Source organism: Zalophus californianus, chromosome 14 (assembly GCF_009762305.2).
Source record: "Zalophus californianus isolate mZalCal1 chromosome 14, mZalCal1.pri.v2, whole genome shotgun sequence".
Taxonomy (NCBI): Eukaryota; Metazoa; Chordata; class Mammalia; order Carnivora; family Otariidae; genus Zalophus; species Zalophus californianus.
Window position 1 is genome coordinate 29,171,062 of NC_045608.1, and position 24,322 is coordinate 29,195,383.

Genomic DNA, 24,322 nt, shown 5'->3' on the forward strand with positions numbered 1-24,322 from the left:
GTCTCAGTTCCACTTAGCACGCTGCTTTCACCTGCTTCACTGCACTTCTACCCCAGGGTCTTTGCTCTTCTGTCACCTGGAATGTCCTCTGCTCCCACCCACCCAGCTCACTCTCTTCTGCCTTCAGATGGACTCTGTGCAGTCTTTGCTGTCTGCCCTTTCTGAAGCTACCCCCCTCCCGCTTTGTTTTCTCTTGAATACTAATCAGCTTTTCTTAGTTATTTCTCTATCTCTCCTGCTAAAAAGTGAGCTCTGTGGGTACAGATTTTGTCTGTTTTGTGTCCTTAGCATCTAGAATGGTACGTGGGCCATGTGGAAAGCGTTCAGCAAACACTTGTTGAATGAGTAGAGCAAGCTTACAGGGGAAAGTAAGGAACTTGCCCAGGACTGCCCTACTACGGAGTTCTGTGCCTTGAGCTGCTGCCCCCTGGGGCTGGGCAGGCTTTCCTGATCTCCCAGGGAGAAAGAACACTCTTTTTTCTCTACAGCTCCCTGACCCCACCCTCTGTACCTCTTTCAGGCCTCCCTGCATTGTTGTCATTATCATCTTTGCTTTGTGCTTTGGTGATGGCAGCTGCTTGGTCTTTTAACACGGTAGCAGGTGTCCTCATCCTGTACCACCCTTTGTTTTCAGCCCCGCCCCCCTTCAGCCCCCAGAATCACTAGATCGGCTCTTGCTAGTGTCTCCACAGACCTTCCAGAAGCGGAGGGGTTTGGTCCTGATTTTTATCTGTGTTCTGTAGCACTGGACATGCTGACCTGTCTGTCCTTCTCTGAAATGATCTTTGTTGGTTGCCAGGAGACTGGCCTTATTTCACTCGGTTCTCATGCCTGTTCAGCTGCAGCCTCCTTAGCGTTTACCTCAGTTCTGAGTCTTGTTATCTGTATGCTGTATTCCCTTGATCTTTAGCACCTTTGACAGATACACCTTTGGGGGAAGTACTGTGATAAAATTCCCATTGAATTCAGAAATGTAAGGACATCTTAGAATCTAGGAAATAGAGTGACAGCTCAGTGGTCATTGCCCTTCCAGTTGTGTCCAGGTGGTGGGGACTCTTGCTCATGGTAGTACATCCCTTAGAGTAGAAGGCCAGTGAATATTGGTTGAATGAATTAATTAAATCTGAGTAAGTCTTTGGTTTTTATGTTGTGTCTCCTTGAAAGTACAACCACCATGCTCTACTCCTTCACTGTAAACTTCTTAAATGTGTGATGTCCGCTGTCTTCTGCTCTATCCATGCAGCCAGTCAAGCCTGCCCTACGTGGGCATGGGCATGCATGTGCGTATCTGCACCTGTGTGCATGGCATGTTCATGCGTGCGTGTGTGTGTGTGTCTGCATGGTGTGGGAGTGTGTGCGTATACACGTTTGCGTCTGCACGTGCTTCTCCTGCTTTGATGCCCGGCCCTCCTGCAGACCTCTGGGTTTTTGGATTGTCCCTCTGACCTGCTTTTTCACATCATCCCTTTTGTTGTCTTTTCTCTGAAGGGAAGCTTCCCAGAGTTGCATCCTCAACCCTCTTCTTGGTCTGTGTTGCCTCTCTGGGCAGCCTCTCTCCTGTGGTTTTGGCGATTATCACCTCGCTGATGTGTTCTAGCCTTCTGTTTCTGGGCCAGTCACAGCTCCAGAGCTGTGGCCTCAGCACCTGTTGGACAGGTCTGCCTGGAGGCTCCATCCATTCTCCTCGGCAGGCTCTTGCCTGAATGCTGGAACACGTGTGTCCCCCCAGGGGAGAAGCCTCATTTGCCTTCAGTTCCCTCTTGTCTTTGCTCTCCGCCTCTATCTGGTCAGCAGTGTGGTCAGTTCTGTGTCTTCACTGGTCTTGAGGGCTCCATCCCCGTCACCAGAGCCTCATTCACACCTTTGTGCTTTGGCCTGGAGGACTGCCCTCTGTGCCTTGGACATAGGCACTGGGCCTGGCACAGCTGTCAGTTTCCTTTTTCAAATAGGGGCTGAATTGTGGCATGGGAATCGCTTCACCCTTGGTGGCTCCTTATTGCCCCCAGGAGGGAGCCAGGCTCCAGATGGCACCCAGGACTTCCTGTGCCTTGGCTCCAACTGTCTCCTGAGGCTCCCCCGACCAACCCTGGCCAGGTTCCCTTCCCCACAGCCACCATCCCCTCCTCTACTGGGAACAGAACCACGCCACCTCTGGCAACCTCAGCACGCTGCATCACTATCTCGGTCCACCTGCCACCTTGTGGGCCCAGGAGAGCCCTGGGGTCCCTGGGTAGCAGAGCGCCTGGCTGTACCTCTGAGGCCCTAGTGCCGCAGAGTTGAGCTGAGGGTCTCGCACTCGCCCTCGCCCTCTGACTGACCCAGCCCTAGCAGGTGAGTGGATCCATGTCGCTCTGATGGCCAGAGGGAGGCCACACACCTTATGTGTATTCTGGAAAGGGCAGCCTTGCACCGCGAGCTTGCTTACCTAATAAACTGAGTTAGGGGAATGCTGCGGTGAAGCTTAGCCTAGTTTTTAAAAATCTTTTTTGAGCCTTAAGATAATACTTTTTGTGCTTCTGAAGTAGGAATTACAGTGGACAATTAGTAAGATATTTAACTTAGGACTTAAATTATAATTTAGGTTCTGAAGGAAGAATGTAGAGCTAGTTTGTTTTGAAGCCTAGAAGGTTCTCTAAGGCAGTAGTATTTCAAGTTCTTTACTACACTGTTAATAGCATTTGACTCTCAGTACCAGGGAAGCAGAAGGTTTCTGTCATTTTGTGACGATGTTTTTAAATCTCTTTGCAGGTGGAAGAAGAAAGGTGCCACTTTGGCATGAAGACAGACTCGCTTAGTCGTCAGTCATTTAAGCTGAGTGCATTGTGATTTCCAATAATTGAGGCAGTGGTTCTAAAAGCTGTCTACATTAATGAAAAGAGCAATGTGGCCAGCTTGACTAAGCCGCCGGCGTGTGCAGCGCGGGCAGGACGGCACCCGGGTCTCAGCGGACTTGTGCATGTTAGCTGTATAGATTTATGTAAGGTTTTTTAAAACTCTGGTCTTTTAAAATAGTCTTAACCACTTTTACTATGGAGACATATGAGAGTCCCTCTCCTCTCCCGCGTGAGCCCGCAGGAGAAGCGGTGATGGAGAACCCAGCTTGCCCCTTTCAAGCGCTGCCCCGTGAACAGTCTCCACCACCTCCCCTGCAAACGTCCAGTGATGCAGAGGTAATGGACGTTGGCTCTGGTGGTGATGGACAGGCCGAACCCCCTGCTGAGGACCCGCTCAACTTCTACGGAGCTTCTCTTCTCTCCAAAGGATCCTTCTCTAAGGCCCGCCTCCTCATAGACCCGAACTGTAGTGGCCACAGCCCGCGCACCGCCCGGCACGCACCTGCGGTCCGGAAGTTCTCCCCTGACCTTAAGTTGCTTAAGGATGTAAAGATTAGCGTGAGCTTTACCGAGAGCTGCAGGAGTAAGGACAGGAAGGTGCTGTACACAGGAGTGGAGCGCGACGCTCGTGCAGAGTGCGGTCTGGCCCTTAGCCCTGTCAGTGGAGACGTGCATGCTTGTCCCTTTGGCGGGAGTGTTGGGAATGGGGTAGGTGTAGGGGGTGAGAGTGCTGATAAGAAGGATGAGGAGAATGAGCTGGATCAGGAAAAGAGAGTGGAGTACGCAGTGCTCGATGAGTTAGAAGATTTTACTGACAATTTGGAGCTAGATGAAGAAGGAACAGGCGGGTTCACGGCTAAAGCAATCGTGCAGAGAGACAGAGTGGATGAAGAGGCCTTGAACTTCTCCTATGAGGTATGTCGGCGACCCCTCCTTTGGAGCACTCTTAGCAAACCCAGAGAGAGGTGTTGGGAACTGCAGCATCTTTTTGAAAGCTGATGTTGCAGAGGAAAAAAAAACTCGTATGAGGTGGAATAATGTTAATGTGGAGAAGAAAAAGCTGTAAGAAGTCCAGGTTTTTAAATTTTCCTAAAGAAAGGTTTGGCTGAGCAGTCGACCTTGTACCCTTTATGCAACCCGAGTTGGAAGGTGCTGCTGAAAAGCACTTCCTGGTGGCGTGTGCACCTGTGCCAGGTGTCAAGTGTGTTGGTTGCAGTTGTCAGTTTCTTCCTGTTTGTTTTTCAGATGATCACGCAACATAAAGGCATACCTAGGCCCCACTTGAGAGTGCCTCATTTCTGTGTCTGTTCTCACTAATGCTGTTAAGCTTGCCTATGGTACAGGAATGCAGGCTCCGGGGGCCCTGGTGTCTGAACAGCGTGTTTTGCAGGATGATTTTGACAACGATGTTGATGCTCTGCTGGAAGAAGGCCTTTGTGCTCCCAAAAAGAGACGAATGGAGGAGAAATATGGAGGAGACAGTGACCATCCATCTGACGGAGAGACAAGCGTGCAGCCAATGATGACCAAGATTAAAACTGTGCTAAAAAGTAAGTCAGCCAGTCAGAAAGTAGTGTGTTTGTGGGGCGGCAGAAGTGCCGTTTTGAGAGCCCTTGGGTGCCAGGCAGTGGTCTTACCAGTGCACACATGTTTGAGAGAGGACAGTCACGTGTGGTGAAGGGGAGACAGACAAGACACAAGGAAGCACCAGATGTACAATGACCCGGGTGCAGATTGTGGTGTCATGCGTGGATACACACTGGAGCGGTTGGTGTTGTGCAGGGGAATGGGGAGGCACTTCTGACGGGGTGGGGGTGAGGGGATGTTGTTGTTGCTGGAAGATGACAAGATGGGCAACTAGAGGATGTGAGGCCAAGGCCAGAGGTGGGTGCAACACTGTGGCAGGTGATGGTTGGATTCTGGATTCTCCGCCAAGTGTCAGGGGAAGCCGCTAGAAGCAGGCAGGTGTTGTTACACAATTTTTGTCTAAAGGCACAGCTCCTATGGCTGCAGCATGGTGTGTGGACTTTAGGTGGCTAGGGTGTGAGCTCCTGTGGTAGGGGTGAAGGTGTTCCAAAGCTGCACTGGGATTTGGTGGGTGGGGGGAGCAGTCGGCCTGGAGTTGCCTGTGGGGCTGGGCATTGGGCAGTGGGAAGGGGCTGAACGGATGTGTCGGGACTCAGGCATACAGTTGAGACCTTAGGCTGAGGGTTGGAGTGCAGAAGGTGGCTTGGCGTGATGGGAGGAAATTGAGGGGCAGGTGTTGTGTAGTCTCCCACTGCAGAGTGGACAGGTTGGCTGTGCTGGGTGCCACAAAGCCCTGTCCATTCTGAGCAGCCTGGTTCAGGTTCACAGTGTGCCTGTCCATGACTTCAGGCATGCCACTGGGTCTGCCTGCACCGGGAATTGCTGTGTCTTTCCCTCTGCAGCCTTCTGCTCCACCTTACCCGCCTGGCAGCCTGCCCCACAGTGCTGCCTCCCAGGAGCTGTGGCATGGGCCTCAGGCTCACAGGCTGTGTGTAAGCTGCATGTGAGCTCTTCAGACGGCTGGGCCAAATTTATGACTGCTACTTGTCACAAATGAGTAGCCCAGGTGCACCAGTGACCCATGTTGTACTTTGCTAGCATTTTGTTTGCTTCTCCTTGTCCTGACTTAGCCCGAAGCTGGTGTGAGGCAGCTCCTTGGCTCAAGCCTGGGTAGGGGAGAGTGCGTGTGACAGTGTCTGTGAACCTCTGACCTCTCGTGCTCCCTCCCATCATCAACCATCCAGCCAGGATTGTTATGTTCTGATGTCAGGCCAGGGGTTAACACTGCCGGGTGGGGACCTGGCACTGGGATGCTACTCCCTTGTCCGTGAGAGTCCCTCATGCCATTTCATTATGTCTATGTTTTTAAAATTTCGTTTGTTTTTTTCTTTTGTCCCTAAATTTCTCACTTGCTCCCAATTCCTGTAAGAGAATTGTTTCAGTTAAATCTTTGTGCTTTTCCTAGTCACCGGTCCTGTCAGTGGCAGGTGTCAAGTGGGTAACAAGTCTTGAGCTTTTTTCTTTGACTGCCTGTAAAGCAAAGAAGGAATTGGGAGTGGTGTTCTTTTTTTTTTTTTTTTTTTTGGGAGTGGTGTTCTAAAACTGACTTAGAAACATATGAATTGGAAGTAGTGTTTCACGTGCTGGTGAGAGTGTGCAGCTCAGGTACAATGAACACTTGCTGTCGAGTCACAGGGAGCAGTGGTCGGCAGACATGCAATTTGTTAGCAAAATTTACTCAGCCCCTGGGGTGCCTCTGGCCACAGCCAAGGCAGGCAGTGAGGGATTGATGGCCGTGGTGCCCACAGCTGTGCAGGCAGCAGCTGAGGCTAGGACTCGTGTCTTGTAGAACCTCATCCCAGGCTCCTTTGTGCACCATGTGCTGTTCTAAGCCCAAGAGTACAGCAGTAAACAAGGTGGACAGCTTCCTGCTATTGAGGAGGGACTTAGATTCTCTGGGTTGGAGCCATATAAACAAGCACAACAATTAAGAACAGAGTTTCGTGCATTGGAGGTGCTGAGTGGCAGGCAGGGCTGGGTAGGCTCTGTCTGGTGGAGGGTGGGGTACTTCTCTACTCCCCTAGCTCTTAGAGGTTGTTTCCAATCAATCCTTGGTTGACTTTACTATTTTTATCTGCCATGTGTCATGATTTTGAAGCTATCTCTACAACTCAAAAGTGTTTCTGAAGTGATTGTAGGATGCTCTTGTCTTCTGTGCAGGTCGTGGCCGTCCTCCCACAGAACCATTGCCCGACGGGTGGATCATGACATTCCATAACTCCGGAGTCCCGGTGTACCTACACAGAGAGTCTCGGGTGGTCACCTGGTCCAGGCCGTACTTCCTGGGAACGGGAAGCATACGGGTAAGCGATGCATCAGTCATGAATTTAGTCTTGTTAAGTTTGCAGACTGAACATACACACGCTGTGTTTGCATGCTAGCCAGGCAGAGGCAAGTGGAAGGCTTCAGATGTTCAGAACTTTGGTGTCATCCTTGTAATCTGTGTTGCAATTTCACTATCCACAGAAACATGATCCTCCTCTGAGCAGCATTCCTTGTCTGCATTACAAGAAAATGAAGGACAATGAGGAAAGAGAGCAAAACAGTGAGCTCACCCCCAGTGGGGAAGTGTCCCCTGTCAAGCCCCTGAGCCGATCTGCAGAGTTGGAGTTCCCCCTGGAAGAGCCTGACTCCATGGGAGCTGACTCGGGGGCCCTCGATGAGAAGGACCCACTTGGGGCTGAGGCTGCTCCTGGGGCCCTGGGGCAGGTGAAGGCCAAGGTTGAGGTGTGCAAAGACGAATCAGTTGGTAAGTTTCTGGGGTGAACTTTCTTCCTTAGTTGTTGGCTGGGATCCATCTGCAGGGATGTGGCTGCCCTCCACGCCTTTCCCGGGGTCACATTCCTCTTGCTGAAGGCCACCTGTTCCTGCTTTTGTCTGTGAGGAAGGGACTTCTGGGGACCTCTCTCCACTCTTTTGTGGTTGGAAATGCCTGTCTCCCTGATCTTAGAACCTGCCTGGGTCTGCAGGCCCCACATGGCCGGGGCTGCTGTGGAGATGGCTACTGTCAGTGCACACTGGCGTTTTTCTCTCGTTACTTTTGTGCCCTTTCCTGAAATCTTGGTTTTTCAGTAGGATGTGCTCATGTGGCATTGTTTTGATCTGTCTTGATGCGCTCAGAATGAACTTCTTCAATCCACAGATTCAGTACTGGGAGACAGCCACTATTCTGTGGACGTTTCCCTCTTCAACCCCATAATTGCTTTTGGCTATGTATTGGTGTTTCTCTTCTCTCTTCTGTGTCTTTTAGCTTAGGCCTACCCATGAAAGTCTTGGTTGTCTCTACAGTGGTGGCAGACCTCTCTCAGCCCACCTGCTGAATCTCTTTCAAAGAGGACTTTGTGTTTTCAGGACTTTGGTTATTGCTATTTAGATATTGTCTGAATATTGCTGCCCAGCCTTCATTGTAACTCTTAGGTGTGAGGAGCCTAGAAAAGCTGGGGCGGGGCGGGGGGATGCACCACTGCTGAGGGAGAGGCCTTGGTGGAGAGGGCTGGTTGGAGCCTTAGGCATCTGGGGAAAGGCAGGGTGTGTCACTGGCTCCTAGCTTCCCCCCGCGGACAGACTGCTATCTCCCCCAACCTGCCTGCCTGTTGCCTCCCTCCCCATCCACGTCAGCTGCCCCTGTCTTCTGTCCATGTGTCCGGGCTTTTCTCAGGACCCAGCTGGAAGGGAGCTTTCACTTTAAGACTTCAATGTAATGGTTTCTTTTTTCAAATCCATCTTTTATGCACACGTAACACCTGAATGTGTTCTTGTGTTTTGGAAAACACCTGTCTTTCACTTCTAATTTTACTCCCTTTGGAGAGGTGACCACTTGTACTTGTTTCCAGAATTCTTTGTCTGCATTCACATGTAAAGAAATAACGTGGTTTAGTATGTAACTAAGTGGGTGCAGGTATATTGTTTCACAGCCTTGTGTTTTAACCATCTACTTCTCGGTCTTGCACACGGACTTCCTCCCTCTATTTCCATAGGTGTTGCTCTTAGGGCTCGGTGTGAACCACAAGAGTCTCTGCCTCAGGGCTTATACTTGCATAAGAAACCAGTGAGGGTGATGTGACCCTCTAGGATATCCTGGGAGCCAGAGGGATAGTGGGTACAACAGTACAAGCTGGAGGCCCCTGGGAACTTCACTGAGTGGAGGTGGGTGGTGAGCAGTGGGATTGGGCCAGGGGCTTTGTGGGGAGAGGCATGACAGGTGCCAGGGCCCCAGCTGCCTGGGTGTGTTGCTGAGTGGCTGCAGGCAGCCAGGGTGGCCGGAGGGGAAGAGCTCAAGGCGCACAGTGCTTTGACTGCTGTGATACTTGTTTTAATACAGGGAGAAAAGTCTTGAAGGCCATCTGGTTTGTTTTTTTTTTTAAGCTTTTTCTTTTTCTTCTTGTTCCAAATAGACTAAAAGAGCATCTCAGAAATTTGTCCATAAGGGACCTTCCTGAGTAATTTGAGTGACAGGACCTGGTTCAGGGGTGTCTGGGTGGCTCAGTCTTAAGTGTCTGCCTTAGGCTCAGGTCATGATCCCAGGGTCCTGGGATCGAGGCCCATGTCAGCGGGGAGCCTGCTTCTCCCTCTCCTTCTGCGCCTCTCCCCTACTTGTGCTCTCTCTTGCGCACTCTCTCTCAAATAGATAAATAAAATCTTAAAAAAAGAAAAAAGAAAGGACCTGATTCTTTGCTTTCTTTGCCCTTCAAAAGGGAAAGGAATAGGGAATGGCATGGCGGGGCCTGTTTGATGGGCAGCCCGTCACCATCCTACTCACTGAACAGAGGAAACATGACTCTTAGGTTGGAAGTTAGCAATTTTGTTCTCTGGTAAATCCACATAGATCTTGAGGAATTTCGGAACTATCTGGAAAAGCGTTTTGACTTTGAGCAAGTCACTGTGAAGAAATTCAGGACTTGGGCCGAGCGGCGGCAGTTTAACCGAGAAATGAAACGGAAACAGGCCGAGTCCGAGAGGCCCATCCTGCCTGCCAATCAGAAACTCATTACTCTGTCTGTGCAGGATGCACCCACAAAGAAAGGTGAGTTGGGGCACGTAAATTTTATCTTGGGCAGATTGGTTATCCTGTTTTTTTTTTTTCACTTGATGGTCTTAGAACATATGCTTTGTGTGTAAGTTGCATTTACTTCAAAGCTTATGTTTACCCTACGAATGCAGAGGTGTACTACGTTCACAGTGGTGAGCCCCTAATTCAGTGAGTCGCTAACTTGGATGGTGCCAGGTCCCAAGTGCTAGCTTGCGGCAGGTCCTCACGCTGTTGCTGAGATAGGCCTTCTTGTCACAGAGTTTGTCATTAACCCCAACGGGAAGTCCGAGGTCTGCATCCTGCACGAGTACATGCAGCGCGTCCTCAAGGTCCGCCCCGTTTATAATTTCTTTGAATGTGGTAAGTTTGACCTCCCTCGTCTCGGTCCTGAAGAATCCTACACCTCACTGGGGTCATGGCTGGGGAGGCGGGAACTGATCAGTAACCCCACTCTGCTGGGATAGAAGTGAAAGGGCAGGGCAGGGAGAAGCGCGCTGCAGGTGGGCGGGCTGTGTTCACAGTTGTGTGCCCCTTCTGAGGACAAATGCCTGTGCCTCCCCCTTTCTTTATCCACACTCCCCGCACTCCCACCTTCTTCTCATCCCTTGCTCTGAGGAAGGCCCCCCACTGCGTCTCCACCTGCCCCCAGGTGGATGAAGGGGCCTTGGGCCTGCACTTCCCACCAGCCGTCTCCTGTCGCCATCCGCATCACACCTTTGTGAAAACGAGTTTGTCTTCCCCGTAGAACCCTGAACCCAGGAGCACTCACTGTTTTAATGTCGTTCCCTTGGCTTCCTGCATCTGTGCATCTCTGCTCTTCACAGTCCTCTGTCCATCTTTCACAGACATTGATCCCTGTCCCTGGTGGCTTGGCCTCTGGCCTCCTGTTTCCCCTCCAGCTTACTAACCTGTGGTCCCCCGTTTCCCAGTTTTCCTGGCATGCTCTCTGCCTGTTGACCAATCCTTGGCCCTATCTCCATGCCTCAGGGAGCCCCCGTCTCTGCCTTCCAGCAGTAGCCCTGACCCTGCCTTGTCTCTTGGTGCTAGCAGATTGTATGTGTGCATGCGTGCGCGATTTTATTGTCTTGGCAACTATTTTTAAAACCGTAATTTTAATTTTAAGAGAACCCAAGTGAGCCTTTTGGTGCCTCGGTGACCATTGATGGTGTGACCTATGGATCTGGAACTGCAAGCAGCAAAAAACTTGCGAAGAATAAAGCTGGTAATGTGCCTGCTTGGGTGTCAGAGACCCATGCTGCCCACAGTGTCCGCCCCTCCCCTTGGCTAGGGAGGGCTGGGGGTGGGGCAAATCCATTTGATTTATGTAATCCTCTAACTTGGTTTTTTAAAGTATGTGCTCATAGGAAAAGACTCAAATAGAGGAAGTAAAATGTGAGAAATAAAACTAGAAAACTCAAACCTCTGCTCTGTGGCAGCTGGGCTAGAATCTCCCGCCCTTGTCTCCACTGCTCACAGAGCTCACTGGGCCGCCGTGAGCACACGTTCTAGAGTGGGGTTGTTCGTAAACTGTGCAAAACGTGGGCATGCTAGATGACAAAGAGGTGGATTTTCACACTTGGCATTCTTGAGTGGTTTTGACGTGAGAGGATGAATTCCTGAGTCCTTCAATCTCTAGATTTGGGACTGCCCCTCACTGAATGTAGCCTGTCAGATCCCTGGGAAGGCCTATGTTTTCCAGTTAAAAGGGAAGCCATTCTGCCTCACCATCAGGGTTACTTGGCCTCTTCTTGGAAGAAGCACATTTTAGGGTGGGTGTTGGGGGTGTACCCCAGGCCTGGTGCCCATAGTTCTGTTCTTTTTTTTTTAAGATTTTATTTATTTGAGAGAGAGAGAGAGAGAGCATGAGCTGGGGGGAGGGGCAGAGGGAGAAGCAGACTCTCCGCTGCCGAGAGGGAGCCTGATGTGGGGCTCGATCCCAGGACCCGGAGATCATGACCTGAGCTGAAGGCAGGTGCCCCCCACGTTCTATTCTTAAGGTTTCTACCTCTGCTGTAGTGTTTCCAAAGCACTCTGCCCTGTACAGGCACGAAGTATGTCAGTTTCATCACATTCTTACCAGGTCTCGGGGGGTGGGGGGGTGGGGGGGGTAAAAGTGCTTTTGTTCACGTGACTCTGAGTTTACCTTGGAGTTGCTTTCTTTTGTGGTATATGCTGAGGATGATTGAGAGGATATGTTACTTTCTGTCCTTCCTTCTGTGAGGCTGTGCTGGGATCACACACTCCACCCCTTCTCTGGGAAGGCCTGCTGTCCATTTTAGAAAAATTGTGCCAAACGGCTTTTTCAGCTCAGCATACTAGTGCTACCAAGGTCATGGCGCAAATAGCTCAGAGTAGGGCCCATTGTGGGGGTGGAAACGTCCTGGCAGTAGGGCTCTGCTCTCCCCACATATGAGGATCCACTTCCTCTGCCCAGATCCTCTAGATATCTCACTTGCTAGCACCTACGACTCTATAGGGTCAGATTGTTACTTCTCCCCATTCCCCAGCACTCCCCACTTCCCCACCCCAGTGGTGAGTGGCAGCCCTGCTCATTCAGAAATCTGTGCTCAGCATTGAGCCATCCCTCTGCTCCATCCTGCAGACGCTTTCTCAAGAGTATCCGTCCAGTCTCGCTGCTTTTCCGTCCCACACTCAACAGCAGCCTGCTCAGTCCTCAGGCCTCACTACTTGGCCTGGGTCCTGCTGAGCCAATTGCCTGCACGCCACCACCGTGACTTTGAAACAGATCTCTCCTGCCTTGCCTGCTACAAGTACCTCAGGGCAAGAGTACATACAGCTTTTGTGGCTTAGGAGGCTGCTCACAGCGTAACACTTTGCCCACTGCGTCCTTTGCTCAGGATGTGCTCCTCCATCCTCTACTCTCCCTGCCTCGGAAGCACTACTGTTCCCCAGGGCCCTTGCTTCCCTCTGAGCCATGGGAACCTTGGCCCTGCGCAGGAGCCAGCGTGCAGCTTGCTCTGGAGTCAGGAAGCAAGCTGGGTCCAAACCCTCACCCTTGGGGTTTTTCTTTTCATAGCCCGAGCTACGCTGGAGATCCTTATCCCTGACTTTGTCAAACAGACCTCTGAGGAGAAGCCCAAAGACAGTGAAGAGCTTGAGGTGAGTGTCATAATCCTGCTCTGTCTAGACCTGTGGCTCCAAGGCAGTGTCTGCGCCATCCCCAGGCTAGTGCAGGTATGGATTTAGTCATCCAAGCTCCAGGTGATTTTTGTTTGTTCATATTTCATAAAGGGAAACGTGTTTGTCTTTGTGCAAGCAAGGCGGGGAAATGACATTTTTTTCTGAGATTTTTGCCCCCTGTGTCTTGTAATGGGTGGCAAAGAATGTGCACAGTCAGCTCTCCCCTGACTAGATCCATGGTGGGAATCTTTGAGACAGAGTCTGTAAGTTATGTTGTTCTTTGTATTAAGAACTGTTTAAAACTAGTAAACCTTTTTGGATAAATATGATTCTATGGTTATTTGTAGTGAGGGCTTTTCAAACTCTGAAGAAGACTTTCTTTTTTATAATGGCTTTTATTGATCTATATATTACCATACATTTTGTCCTTTAAACCATACTGTTGAGTGGATTTTCGTATATTCAGAGTTGTGCAATCATCACAATGGTCTAATCTTACAATATTTTCATCTTTCTAAAAGGAAACCCCATACCCATTAGCAATCACTCCTAATTTTCCCTGTCCCCCAGCCCCTCAATCCCTGGCAACCACTAATCTCCTTTCTGTCTTGATGGATCTGCTAGCTCTGGACACTTCATATCAATGGAATCATATGACATGTGGTCCTTTATTGACTGGCTTCTTTTTAAACCATGCTGTGTTAGCTGTGGGTTTTATCCGATTGAGGAAGTTTCCTTCTGTTTTGCTGAGAGTTTTTTTCAGGAATGGATGTTGGATTTTGACAAATGTTTTTCTTCTGTTGAGATGATCGTGTGGTTTTTGTCTTTTACTTTATTCATATTAGTGGTATATTGCATGGGTTTTTTGAATATTAAACCAATCTTGGATTTCTGGGACAAATTCCACTTGGTTTTGGTGTACATAAGTTTTGTGTGTTGCTGCATTTAGCGTGCTGGTATTAAGGATTTCTGCAGCTATATTTATAAGGGATACTTGTCTGTAGTTTTCTTGTAATGTGTGGTGTTGGGGGGATACTGTCTTTACAGAATGAGTGGAAAATGCCTTTCTCTTCTCTTGTGTGGAATAGTTTGTGAAAGGTTAGTATTAATTTTTAAACATTTGGTAGAATTCACAGTGAAACCATCTGAGTTTAGACTGGATTTTGATGTTACTTAATTATGTTACTTAATTTTCAAGTGTACTTCTCTTCAGATTTCCTGCTCCTTTTTGAGCTGGTTTGGGGACTTTTTATGTGTATAGGAATTTTTCCGTTTGCTCTAGGCTGTCTCATTCATTGGCATACATCTTTCATAGTGTGTGCTCATGACCCGCTTTATTTGGCAAGGTTGTGCTGATCCTGCATTCACTCCTGATTTTAGTAGTTTCCGTCTCTTCTCTTGGTCAAGTCTAAGGTTTGTCACTGTCATTGATCTTTCAACGATCCATCTTCTGGTTTTGTTTGTTTTTTCTTATTGACTTTTTTGTTTTCTTTATTTTCTATTTCATTTATTTCTGCTCTAGCCTTTATTTCAATACTTTCTTTGGCCAGTCTTAGGTTTATTTTGTTCTTTTCTAGTGTCTTCAGGTTAGGGTATTGATTTGAGGTGTTCTTTTTAAATACTGGAATTTATGGCTATAAATTTTCTTCTGTGTACTACTTTAACTGCAGCCCATAAGCTTTAGTGTGTTGTGTTTGTTTTTGTTCATCTCAGAGTATTTTTCTAATTTCCCTTGCGATTTCTTCCTTGAACTATTGGTCATTCTAGGATTGTTTACTTTTCATATATTTGTGAATTTCCCAAATTTCCTTTAGTTGTTGATCTTTAATTTAATTCCAGTGTGGTTCGAAAACATAGTTTGTATGATTTCAATCAGTCCTTTTAAGTTCACTGAGGCTTGTCTTAGGACCTAGCATACAGTCTGCCCTGGAGAGTGTTACCTGTGTGCATGAGGCAAGTGTACTTCCTGCTGTTACTGGGTGAAGCAGGTGTCGGTTAGGTCCAGTTGGTTTGTGGTGTTTGTTCTATATCTTTTTTGGTCTTCTGCCTTGTTCTTCTGTTTTGTTTTTTTTTTCCTTGAGAGAGAGAGATCGAGTGAGAGTGTGCATGTGCGTGCCCGTGGTGGGGAAGGGGCAGAGGGGGACGGAGAGAGAGAATCCCAAGCAAGCTCCATGCCCAGCACGGAGTTGGAGTCCGACTCAGGGCTCAGTCTCATGACCCTGAGATCTCAGCCTGAGCCGAAATCAAGAGTCGGATGTCCAACCAACTGAGACACCCAGGTGCCCTGCCTTCTGTCTGTTATTGAGAGTGGGTATTGGAGTCTCCAGCTGTTATTCTTGAATTATTTCTCCCTTCACTCTGTCCATTTTTGCTTCATTTATTTTGGGGTTGTTGTTAGATACATACATGTTTGTGGTATTGTGATATAATAAGAAGTATATGTTTGGTGTTTGTTCTTGGTTCCTGGTGCAGAGCTTCTACAATATATTAGTGTTTGTTTTTTGTCCCCAGTTCTTTAAAAAGCTGCAGGTTGATAAAGGTGAATGGAATGTCTTTTCTTATTTTTAACATACCTGTTTTTTCTTTTTAATTTTATTTATTTAAGTAATCTCTATACCCAGTGTGGGGCTCAGACTCAAGACCCCAAGATCATGAGTTGCATGTTCCACCAACTGAGCCAGCCAGATTGCCCCAACACATCCCTTTCAACCACACCTGAGTTTATGTTAATTAAGTGACTTTTGGACCATCCCTTTGAATGGGAGCTGGTTGCCTGTGGAATCTACCATATAATTAGAGGTTTAGAACTTTCAGCCCCCCCTTTCCCATGTGGTGTGTGTGTGTGTGTGTGTGTGTATGTGTGTGTGTGTGTGTGTGTGTTTAGGAGGCAGTGGAGGTTGAGCTAATCGCTAATGGCCAATGATGTAATCAGTTATGCCTGTGCAGTGAAGCCTTCATTAAAAAAAAAAAAACCTGAAGGGGTTCAGAGAGCGTCTGGGTTGATGAACCACATTGAGGTGCTAAAAAAGATGGCATGGTGAGAAAAGGCATGGAAGCTCTGTACCCCTTCCTTTATACTTTGCCCTGTTTATCTTTTCAATCTGGTTGTTCCTAAGTTATATCCTTTTGTAATAAACCAGTTCTCTGTTATAAAGTAAACTGTTGTCCTGCGCTCTGTGAGCTGTTCTGGAAAATTATTGAAGCTGCGGGAGGGTTGGGAACCGGTATTGTACAGCTGCTCAGTCAGAAGCACAGGTGACAACCTGGACTTGAGGTCAAGTGATGGCAACAGTCTTGTAGGACTGAGCCCTTAACCTGTGGAGTCTGCTCCAACTCCTGGCAGTTAGTGTTAGAACTGCTTGGTGTGGAAACCCACTCATTTGGTGTCACAAGTGTTGAAACTGGAAGTCAGTTCTGTTTAATGTTCATTATATTAATGTCATCTTGATAGATGGGCCCTTTGTCATTATTAAATATCCTTTATTTCTAATAACAGTTTTTGTCTTAGAGTCAGTTTTATCTGATATAGTCACTCCTACTCTCTTAATTATTCTTTGTGTGATACGTGTTTCCTTCTTTTTACTTTTAGCCTATTTGTGACTTTGAATCTAAATCATGTCTCTTATAGACAGCATATAATTGGGTTTTGTTTTTATCCTTCTGTCAGTCTCTGCCTTTTGATCCGAGGGCTTAGGCAAATTTTTGGGAAGATTTCATTTTATTTTATTTTTAAAGAATTAATTTATTTGAGGGAGAGTGTGAATGAGAGTGGGGGGAGGGGCTGAGGGAGAGAATCCCCATGCAGATTTCCCACTGAGCGTGGAGCTGCCCTGCTCAATCCCAGCACCCATGAGACCATGACCTGAGACAAAACTAAGAGTTGGATGCTTAACTGAGCCACCCAGGCGCCCCTAAAGATTTCATTTTTACATAATCTCTGCACCCAGCATGGGGCTCGAACTCAAATCCTGAGATCAAGAGTTGTATGCTCCACTGACTGAGCCAGCCAGGCACCCGTTTTTATTTAAATTTATTGACTTTTTTTGTTTTGTTTTTTCAGCGAGGTGGAGGGGTGGGGTGCTCAGTCCATTGAAATGTAATTCCTGATAAGGTAGAATTGATGTATGCCATGACACTGTTTGCTTTCTGTTTTATGTCTTTCTGTTCCTCATTTCCTCCATTACTGTCTTCTTTGCCTTAAATACTTTATAGTTATTTTCTCAGTGGTTGTCCTAGGGAATTTCAGTCACATCTAAACTAAAAACAATCTAGCTTGGACTATTGCCAGCTTACTTCAATCATATACAAAACTTGGCTCCTATATAGCTCTATTTACCCCCACTTTTATGCTTTCACTGTCACAAATGACATCTCTGTATGTCATGTGTCCATAAACATGGATTTATAGTTATTGCTATATGTAGTTGTCTTTTAATTCAGGTAGAAAAAAAGAGAAACAATATGTGTTTATACTGTCTTTTATTTACTGTAGTTACCTTTACCTTTTGCAGTGCCCTCAGTTTGTTAACAGTCTGTAGTGTTCCTTTTATTTCAGCTGGAAGGCTCTTAGTATTTCTGGGAGGGCAGTTCTGCTAGCAGTGGATTCTCTCAGGTTTTGCTGATCTGAGAATGTCTTAATGATTCCCTTTTTTGTTTTTTTGTTTTTTTTTTAAAGATTTTTGTTTATTACAGAGAGAGACAGCGAGAGCAGGAACACAAGCAGGGGGAGTGGGAGAGGGAGAAGCGGGCCTCCCCCCAGAGCAGGGAGCCCGATGCAGTCTCTTAACTGACTGAGCCACCCAGGTGCCCCTGATTCCCGTTTTTGAAGCATGGTTTTGCTGGTTATAGAATTCTTGGTTGACATTCTTTTTCTTCATAGTGGGAATATGTCATCCTACTGCCTTCTGGCCTCTACAAGGAATGAGAGGTCAGCTGTTCATCTTACTGAGTCACATTATTGATGAGTTGTTTCTCTTACTGTTTTCAAGGTTTTCTCTTTGGTCTTTGACAGGTATGTCTAGGTATAGATTTCTTTGACAGGTATGTCTAGGTATAGATTTCTTTAGCTTATTCTTTTGGAATTTGTTGAACTTCTTGAATATGTAATGTTTTTCATCCTTGGGAAGTTTCAGCCTTTATTTCCTCACATTTTTTTTTTTTGCCCTTTTATTTCTCCTCTCTTTCTGGGACTCCTGTTATATGTAAGCTGGTATACTCCCACAGTAGCCCACAGGTCTCATAGACACACAGACCTCATAGTCACTAGTCTTTTTCTTTTTTTAAATGTTCCTCAGACTGGATATTAACCCAACCAGTGCGGGGCTTGAACTCAGGACCCTGAGATTGAGAGGCAGAAGCTCAACCAATTGAGCCACCCAGGCACCCCTTTGATTTTCCTGTCTTAAGTTTGCTGATCTTTCTTCTGACCGAATTGGCTTTTGAACCTCTCTAGTGAATTTTTTATAATTTCTATGTCTTTATTGAAATTCTGTTTGGTGAGATATTGTTCCTTTGCTTTCCTTTAATTCTTTAGACATGGTGTGTTTTGTTTGTTTTTCTTTTTTTTAGTTTTTTGAGCATATTTATTAAAGCTGATTTAAAGTCTTTAGTAAGTCCAGTTTCCTCAGGGATGGTTTGTATTGATTGCTTTCCCCCATCTTGTAGGGCATATACATTTGTGTTTCATTTCATATCTCATAATTTCTTTTATTGAAACCTGGGTATTTTAAATAATGTGGCAACTCTGGATATCAGATTACCTCCCCTTCCCAAGATTTGTTATTCTTGCTGTTTTTGTTGTTATTTAGTGATTTTGTTAGTTTGCTAGGACTGGCATAACAATATATCACAACCTGGGTGATTTAAACAACAAATTTTTTGCCTCACAATTCTGAAGACTAGACCTCTAAAAGTGTCAGCAGGGTTGGTTCCCTCTGGGGGCTGGGAGGGAAGGATCTCTTTCAGGCCTCTTTCCTTCATTTGGAGATAGCTGTTGAAGATAATTGATAACAGGCTTTCTCCCTGTCTGTGTGTTTATTTCCAGATCTCCTCTTTATAATGACAGTAGTGTCGTGTTGGGTTTAGGGCCCAGCCTAATGACTTCATTTTCATGATTACCTCTGTAAGGACCCTGTCTGCAAAAAAGGTCACATAATGGCATACTGGGAGTTAGGATTTCAACATATGAATTTGTGGGGGGACATATTTCAACCCATAACAGTGACTTTCCTAGACTGTTCTGTGAAATCCAGATCAGAGATTTCTTGACCTAAACTAGTAAGTCTCCTCGCCTTTGCCAGGGGGCTCTTTATGCAAATTATGGTCACCTTTAGTGCTCTAATAGTTGACAACTGTGTCTTAGCCTTCCCACTTGCACAGAGCTTCCAAGTCAATTGGGTGAGAGATTTGGGCCTTCTTGGGTCTTTCCTAGGCATGCATGTGGCCACCTAGATCCCCAAATTGGAGCTTTTCAAAGTCCCTTATGGGCAGCTGTCTCATTCTCTAGATTCCCTTTTATGTTTTCTGACCTGCCTCTTGCTTGCCAGCTGGTATCCCAGCCTTAGGCAATTGCAGTATGAAACAGTTGCCGATGATTATTTTTGACAGATTTCCTGGGGAGTTGGGCTGTTTGCACTGAGTGAGCTCTGAGTTGGGTCACGCAAAGGCAAGTTTATTATGGGACTTTTCTATAGAGATACCAGCTGGGCCAGATGGCGATGGTTCTCTGGGGTTGGAGTGTTGGGGAACCATCCTGCCTTCTTCAGTGGCTGTGGGTTTGCTGGTTCCTAAGGCCACCATAGAGCTGGGAAGAGGAGACAGAAATGGGCCAAGTTAAAATGCTACAAAACTCATTGTCTTACCAAGATTCAGCCACTTTTCTTGAATAAATGCTCCTCAGATTGTTGTCTTTGTTTAATTTCCAGAATTCCGAAGAAGTTGATTCTGACAATTTTTATTGATTCTGTGGAGGAGCAAGTTTCAGAGGTCCTTTATTCTGCCACTCTAGAAGGGCTTCAGGATGCACTTAAAATTTTTTTCCAGTCTTTTTAGACTGATACTATTATAAAATATGGTAAAGTGCCCATGGCAGTCAAATGTCTGTATTCTGTGCTCAGAGCCTAATCACCAGAAACAGTATCAAAAGGATTAGCTCCTCCAGGAAAAATCACATTTTCTACTTTATTTCTGAATAACCCGACTGTGGAACAGTGGTGTTCAGGGAGGCTTCCAGGGCATGTTGGAGAACCCGGTACCTAGACCCTTCCCCACAGCCCGCCAAGGCCCTTAGGGTTGGTGTTGTAGTGGCTGATGAAACATGGGCTGCATAGGCTCCACCGCCCTGTCCTCTGATACAGGGCGGCAGAAACTGGAAGGCTCACCGCGGTTCTGGTTCTGGTAGTCGGCCTGGCCTAGGCAGGCAGGGGATATGTGGCTCCAGCAGGCTTTTTGGAGGATGGAACTTTGCTTTGTTTGTCACAGCAGCTTATCTGAGCAGGCTCTGCTGTTGGCCACCAGTGGGGGCAGGGAGGGATGGGGAATCTTGCAGGACACACACCCCCCTTGCCTGTGGCTATTATTGTGGTAAAGTTTAAAGTAACTCAGTAAATTACAGTTGACTTGAAAATTTTTTGACATGTTGAGATAATGGAAAGTTCTCCAGGGTTAGTACAACAAGCGTTAGGAATGCTTGGTTTCAAGATAACATCCAAGACAGTCTCTCTTTAGTGTTGTGGCCTCTAAGATACCATCATCTTGCTTGGTTGGTGGTTGAATGAATAAGCAGCTCATTCCAGTTTTTAAATCTGAAAGTCTGTGCTTGCTCTGGCTTTAGTTCACTTTCGTGTTTGGCACCATTGTGGTTCCCTAAGCAGGGACCACCCAGTTTCATTCTGGCCAGCACAGGGACCTAGGGTGTGTTCCATGGCTCCTCCAGCCTTGGCAGGATATGTGTGTTGCACAGTGGTCTGTTGCTCCAGTTCCCTGCTCTGTCCCAGCTGCCCTTTGCAGTCCTACCACCTGCATTGCGGCCTCCTCATATGTGGCCATGCAGTGGGATGTGCACCTGGAGGGCTGCAAGCTCTCTCTAGACTTTACATCAACCCTGTCACTGCCTCACACTTTGTGATCAGGGGACACTTGATCAGAGGCCAGTGGTTACCTCTTCTCTGTTGGAGGTGCATGGTTTTGATGATGACCAGCTGGCAGTCTTTGTGTTCTGTTCTTTCATCCTCCACCTTTCCTCCTGCCCTCAGTTTGCAAGGTCATTGTGGCTGCAGCCTTTTCCTTGGAGCCTTTCCCATCAGCGCCTCTAGTGAGGCATTTGCATTTGCCTGAGGCATCTGCCAGGGCAGATGCTATCGGTTTCTGGGATTTTTGTGCCTCAGGTTGTGCCGAACAGTAGTAGTAAGATTCATGTTCTGGCCATATATTCTGGGGCTTGTCTGGAAAGTGAGGGATCTTTCTAGAAATGACATCGGAAAGTAGGCTGAGAAAGAGGAGGTTTCCCCAGGTGGAGGATGCCACATGGGCAGCTTGGAAATCCCAGGTAAAAGTTCCCTTGTACACACAAGGGGCTTTTCCATGTCAGTTCTCCAATTCTCTGACATCAGCGAGGTGTCTACAGCTCTGCTGAGTTCTCACACTGTCTACATGGAGTTGATTCAGTCCCAAAAGACTGCCCACACTTCACACTTAAGCCACAAATGGGGTGCCCAGGCCACCCACATTGCCCAGCCAACGACAGATTCAGGGGTTCCCATGGCTTCGCTCAGTTTCACTAATTTGCTTGAATTAGAACTTTTTTAGAATCTGCTCTCAGAACTCAGGGAAACACCTTATGTTTACTGGTTTATTATAAAGGATACACATGGACAGCCAGATGAACAGGTCCTTAATTGTGTTTGGTCAGATGAACAGGTCCTTAATTGTGTTTGGTCTTTCTGGTGACCAGCCCCATCATGAAACTGTCCAAGGTCCCCACCAACCCCAACACCCCCCCCCGCAACCCTCCCCCCAGTCTCCTCATTAGCATAAACTGAGGTGAGGTCCAGAGGGGCTCATGTGAATAACAAAAGATACACCTATCGCTCAGGAAATTCTAAGGGTTTTAGGAGCTCCATGCCAGGAACTGGATATAAGGACCAAATACGTGTCCGATGGCCAAAAATGTCCTCATCCTCTGGAGAGGGTTTTTCACACTTAGAATTTAAATGTATATGTGTGTGCACACATTAACATTGTATTTTTCCCTTGTTTTAAAATTTGTTAGAGAAGAGAGTAGCTTCTCTGTTAGGTTGGATGTGTTAGAGCATCTCAGTCCTGACTGATTTTGCTGTCTTGCTCCTAAAAAATTGTGACAGTGTTTCTGTCACATCCTTATGAGTAGCTCAATAGGTGGTGGCCCCTCTTACCCATGGTGCCTCTGTGGAGGTGTGGTGCCAGAGCTTAGGCTGTGGGGGCATTCCCTTCTTGTGTGGACTCCCGGGGGGCGGACAGCAGGATGCCATGGTGGGCTGAGTGGGCCCTGGTTCTTTGGGAGCTCTCGCTGTGCCCTCCTGTCCTTGTGGTACAGTGGCACAAAGTCCACATGCAATGGTGGCATGGATATAGAACATCCAGAGTTTGAGAGCTGCCCTGGAAGTAGAGGCTTGGGGCAGGGCTTGTTTGATGTTGATTAAAAAGGCAAAAACGGATGACCAGAACTGGCACCATGCCCATTCATAAGACCTGGGGTGATTTCTTCTCAGTATATTATTGCTTCTTAGATACCTGTGGGTTCTGGTTGGTTCATGGTTGTTCTAGAATTTAGGTATTAGTGACCCATTGTTTTTGCCTTTTTGGTTCCCCCCCCCAATTTACTTTTTAATTTATACAGAGTTAAATACACTTTTTGGTACACTTCTGTGAGTTTTGAACCATGCATATAGTTTTGTCATGTAACCCACAGCACAATCAAGAACATTTTCAAATCCCCCCTCCCAGTTCTCTTGAACTGTCCTTTTGTTGTCAGAATTCTCTCTTTTCACCCTGTTAGGCACTGAACTGTCTCCCTAGGTTAGCCAATTCCCGAATGTCTTATCAGTGGAGTGACAGGGTAGGTACCCTGAGTACCAGGCTCCAACTCAGTGATGCACGTAGGATTTGTCTCTGTTGGTGCCTGTGTCGATGGTTGGGTCATTTTTGCTGCTGAGCGTGCCCACTACAGGGCAGTGCTGGGTGTGTTCTTCCTTCTTGATTGAGGGGTGTTGAGCACATTGCCAGTTTTGGGTGATTAGCACTTGGTTGCTATGAGGCTGTCCAGGTTTCCATGTGAGCGTAGATAAATAAGCACCCAAGATGGCCTTGCTGGGCTGTACAGTAGGTGTGTGTTCAACTGGATGCCTTTGCACGTCTGTGGGGAGCAGCATGTGTATGTGGATCTGTCTCTACATTTGGTTCTGTCTCCTTGGTCTGTGTGTCCCTTCACCAGTGCCACACCTTCTTGATGACACCTTCTTGATTTATTTGAGAGAGAGAGAGAGCGTGATTGTGGCGGGGGTAGGGGCAGAGGGAGAGTGAAAGAATCCCAAGCAGATTCCGCCACTTGAGTGCGGAGCCCAACACAGGACTCGATCTCACAACCCTGAGATCCTGACCTGAGCTGAGACCAAGAGTCGGATGCTTAACTGACTGCACCACCCAGGCACCCAAATGATATGAATTCTTGAAATCAGATAGTGTGAACCCTCCAACTTTGTTCTTTTTTCAAAAGTGCTTCCATACCATGCTCCTTTGCCCTTCCATAAAGAAACAGTATGTCAGTATGGAAAGTTCTGTTGAGATTCTGATAGGAATTGTGTTACATCTGTAGATGAATTTGGGGAGAATGTACTTCCTAATGGTATTGAGTCTTTCAGTTCACAACCCCAGTGTGTCTCCCCATTTATTGAGGTCTTCGTTCATGTCTTTTATTGTAGCTTGGTCATCTCCAGTGTGCAGATCCTGCACTCATTTTCTTAGATATAGACATAAGTATTTCATACATGTTTTGGAGCTGTTGTGAGTAGCACTTTAGTTTCAGTCCTGATTGTGGATTGCTAGTGTAGAGAGATGGAATTTATTGTCTGTATGTTGACTGTGTGTTTTGCAGCTTTGCGAATTGTGTTATTTGTTCTAATAGTTTTTCTATAGATTTCTTTGGAATTCCTGTGTACAGACTAGGTTGACTGAGATGAAAGGTGGTTGGATTTCTTCCTTTCCAATCTAGATGCCTTTTATTTCTTGGCTTGCTGTTCTGGCTAGAAGCTCCATTACATGTTGAGTAGCAGTGGGGAGAGTGGACATCCTAGTCTTGTTCCTGATCTTAGGCAGAAAGGATCCAGCCTCTGACCACTGAGTGTGACTTTAGCTCTCCATTTTTTGTTGGTGCCCTCTATCAGGTTGAGGAAGGGTTCTTCTGTTCTCAGTTTGTTGAGTGTTTTTGTCATGAAAGGGTGTTGGCAGTTTGTCAAATGCCCTTCCTGTATTTGTTGATAGGCCTTTTTTCCTCTTTAATTTGTTGATAGAGTGAATTTGGTTGATTGATTTATTTTTTAAAAACTGCATCCCTGGGATAAGTCCTACTTGGGCACGGCATATATTTTTATTTTTATTTAATTAATTAATTAATTAATTTTTTAAAGATTTTATTTATTTATTTGAGAGAGAGAATGAGATAGAGAGAGCACGAGAGGGAAGAGGGTCAAAGGGAGAA

The 24,322-nt window shown here is 46.9% G+C and overlaps 1 protein-coding gene across 3 annotated transcripts in view; it reads left to right on the forward strand.

Moving 5' to 3' along the window:
• The window catches only part of DGCR8 (DGCR8 microprocessor complex subunit), a 35,028-nt gene that overhangs the window by 2,346 nt on the left and 8,360 nt on the right, over positions 1–24,322 (forward strand). The window contains exons 1-9 of one of the 3 annotated variants that reach the window (XM_027577056.2): positions 1,950–2,331; positions 2,749–3,749; positions 4,225–4,384; positions 6,582–6,724; positions 6,888–7,170; positions 9,247–9,444; positions 9,709–9,810; positions 10,574–10,672; positions 12,488–12,570. In XM_027577056.2, coding sequence (XP_027432857.1) covers positions 3,030–3,749; positions 4,225–4,384; positions 6,582–6,724; positions 6,888–7,170; positions 9,247–9,444; positions 9,709–9,810; positions 10,574–10,672; positions 12,488–12,570 — 1,788 coding nt within the window. In that variant the 5' untranslated portion in view covers positions 1,950–2,331; positions 2,749–3,029. Of the gene's footprint in view, positions 1–1,949; positions 2,332–2,748; positions 3,750–4,224; positions 4,385–6,581; positions 6,725–6,887; positions 7,171–9,246; positions 9,445–9,708; positions 9,811–10,573; positions 10,673–12,487; positions 12,571–24,322 lie in introns of those variants that run through there. The other 2 variants (XM_027577055.2, XM_027577057.2) reach the window with 2 other exon arrangements.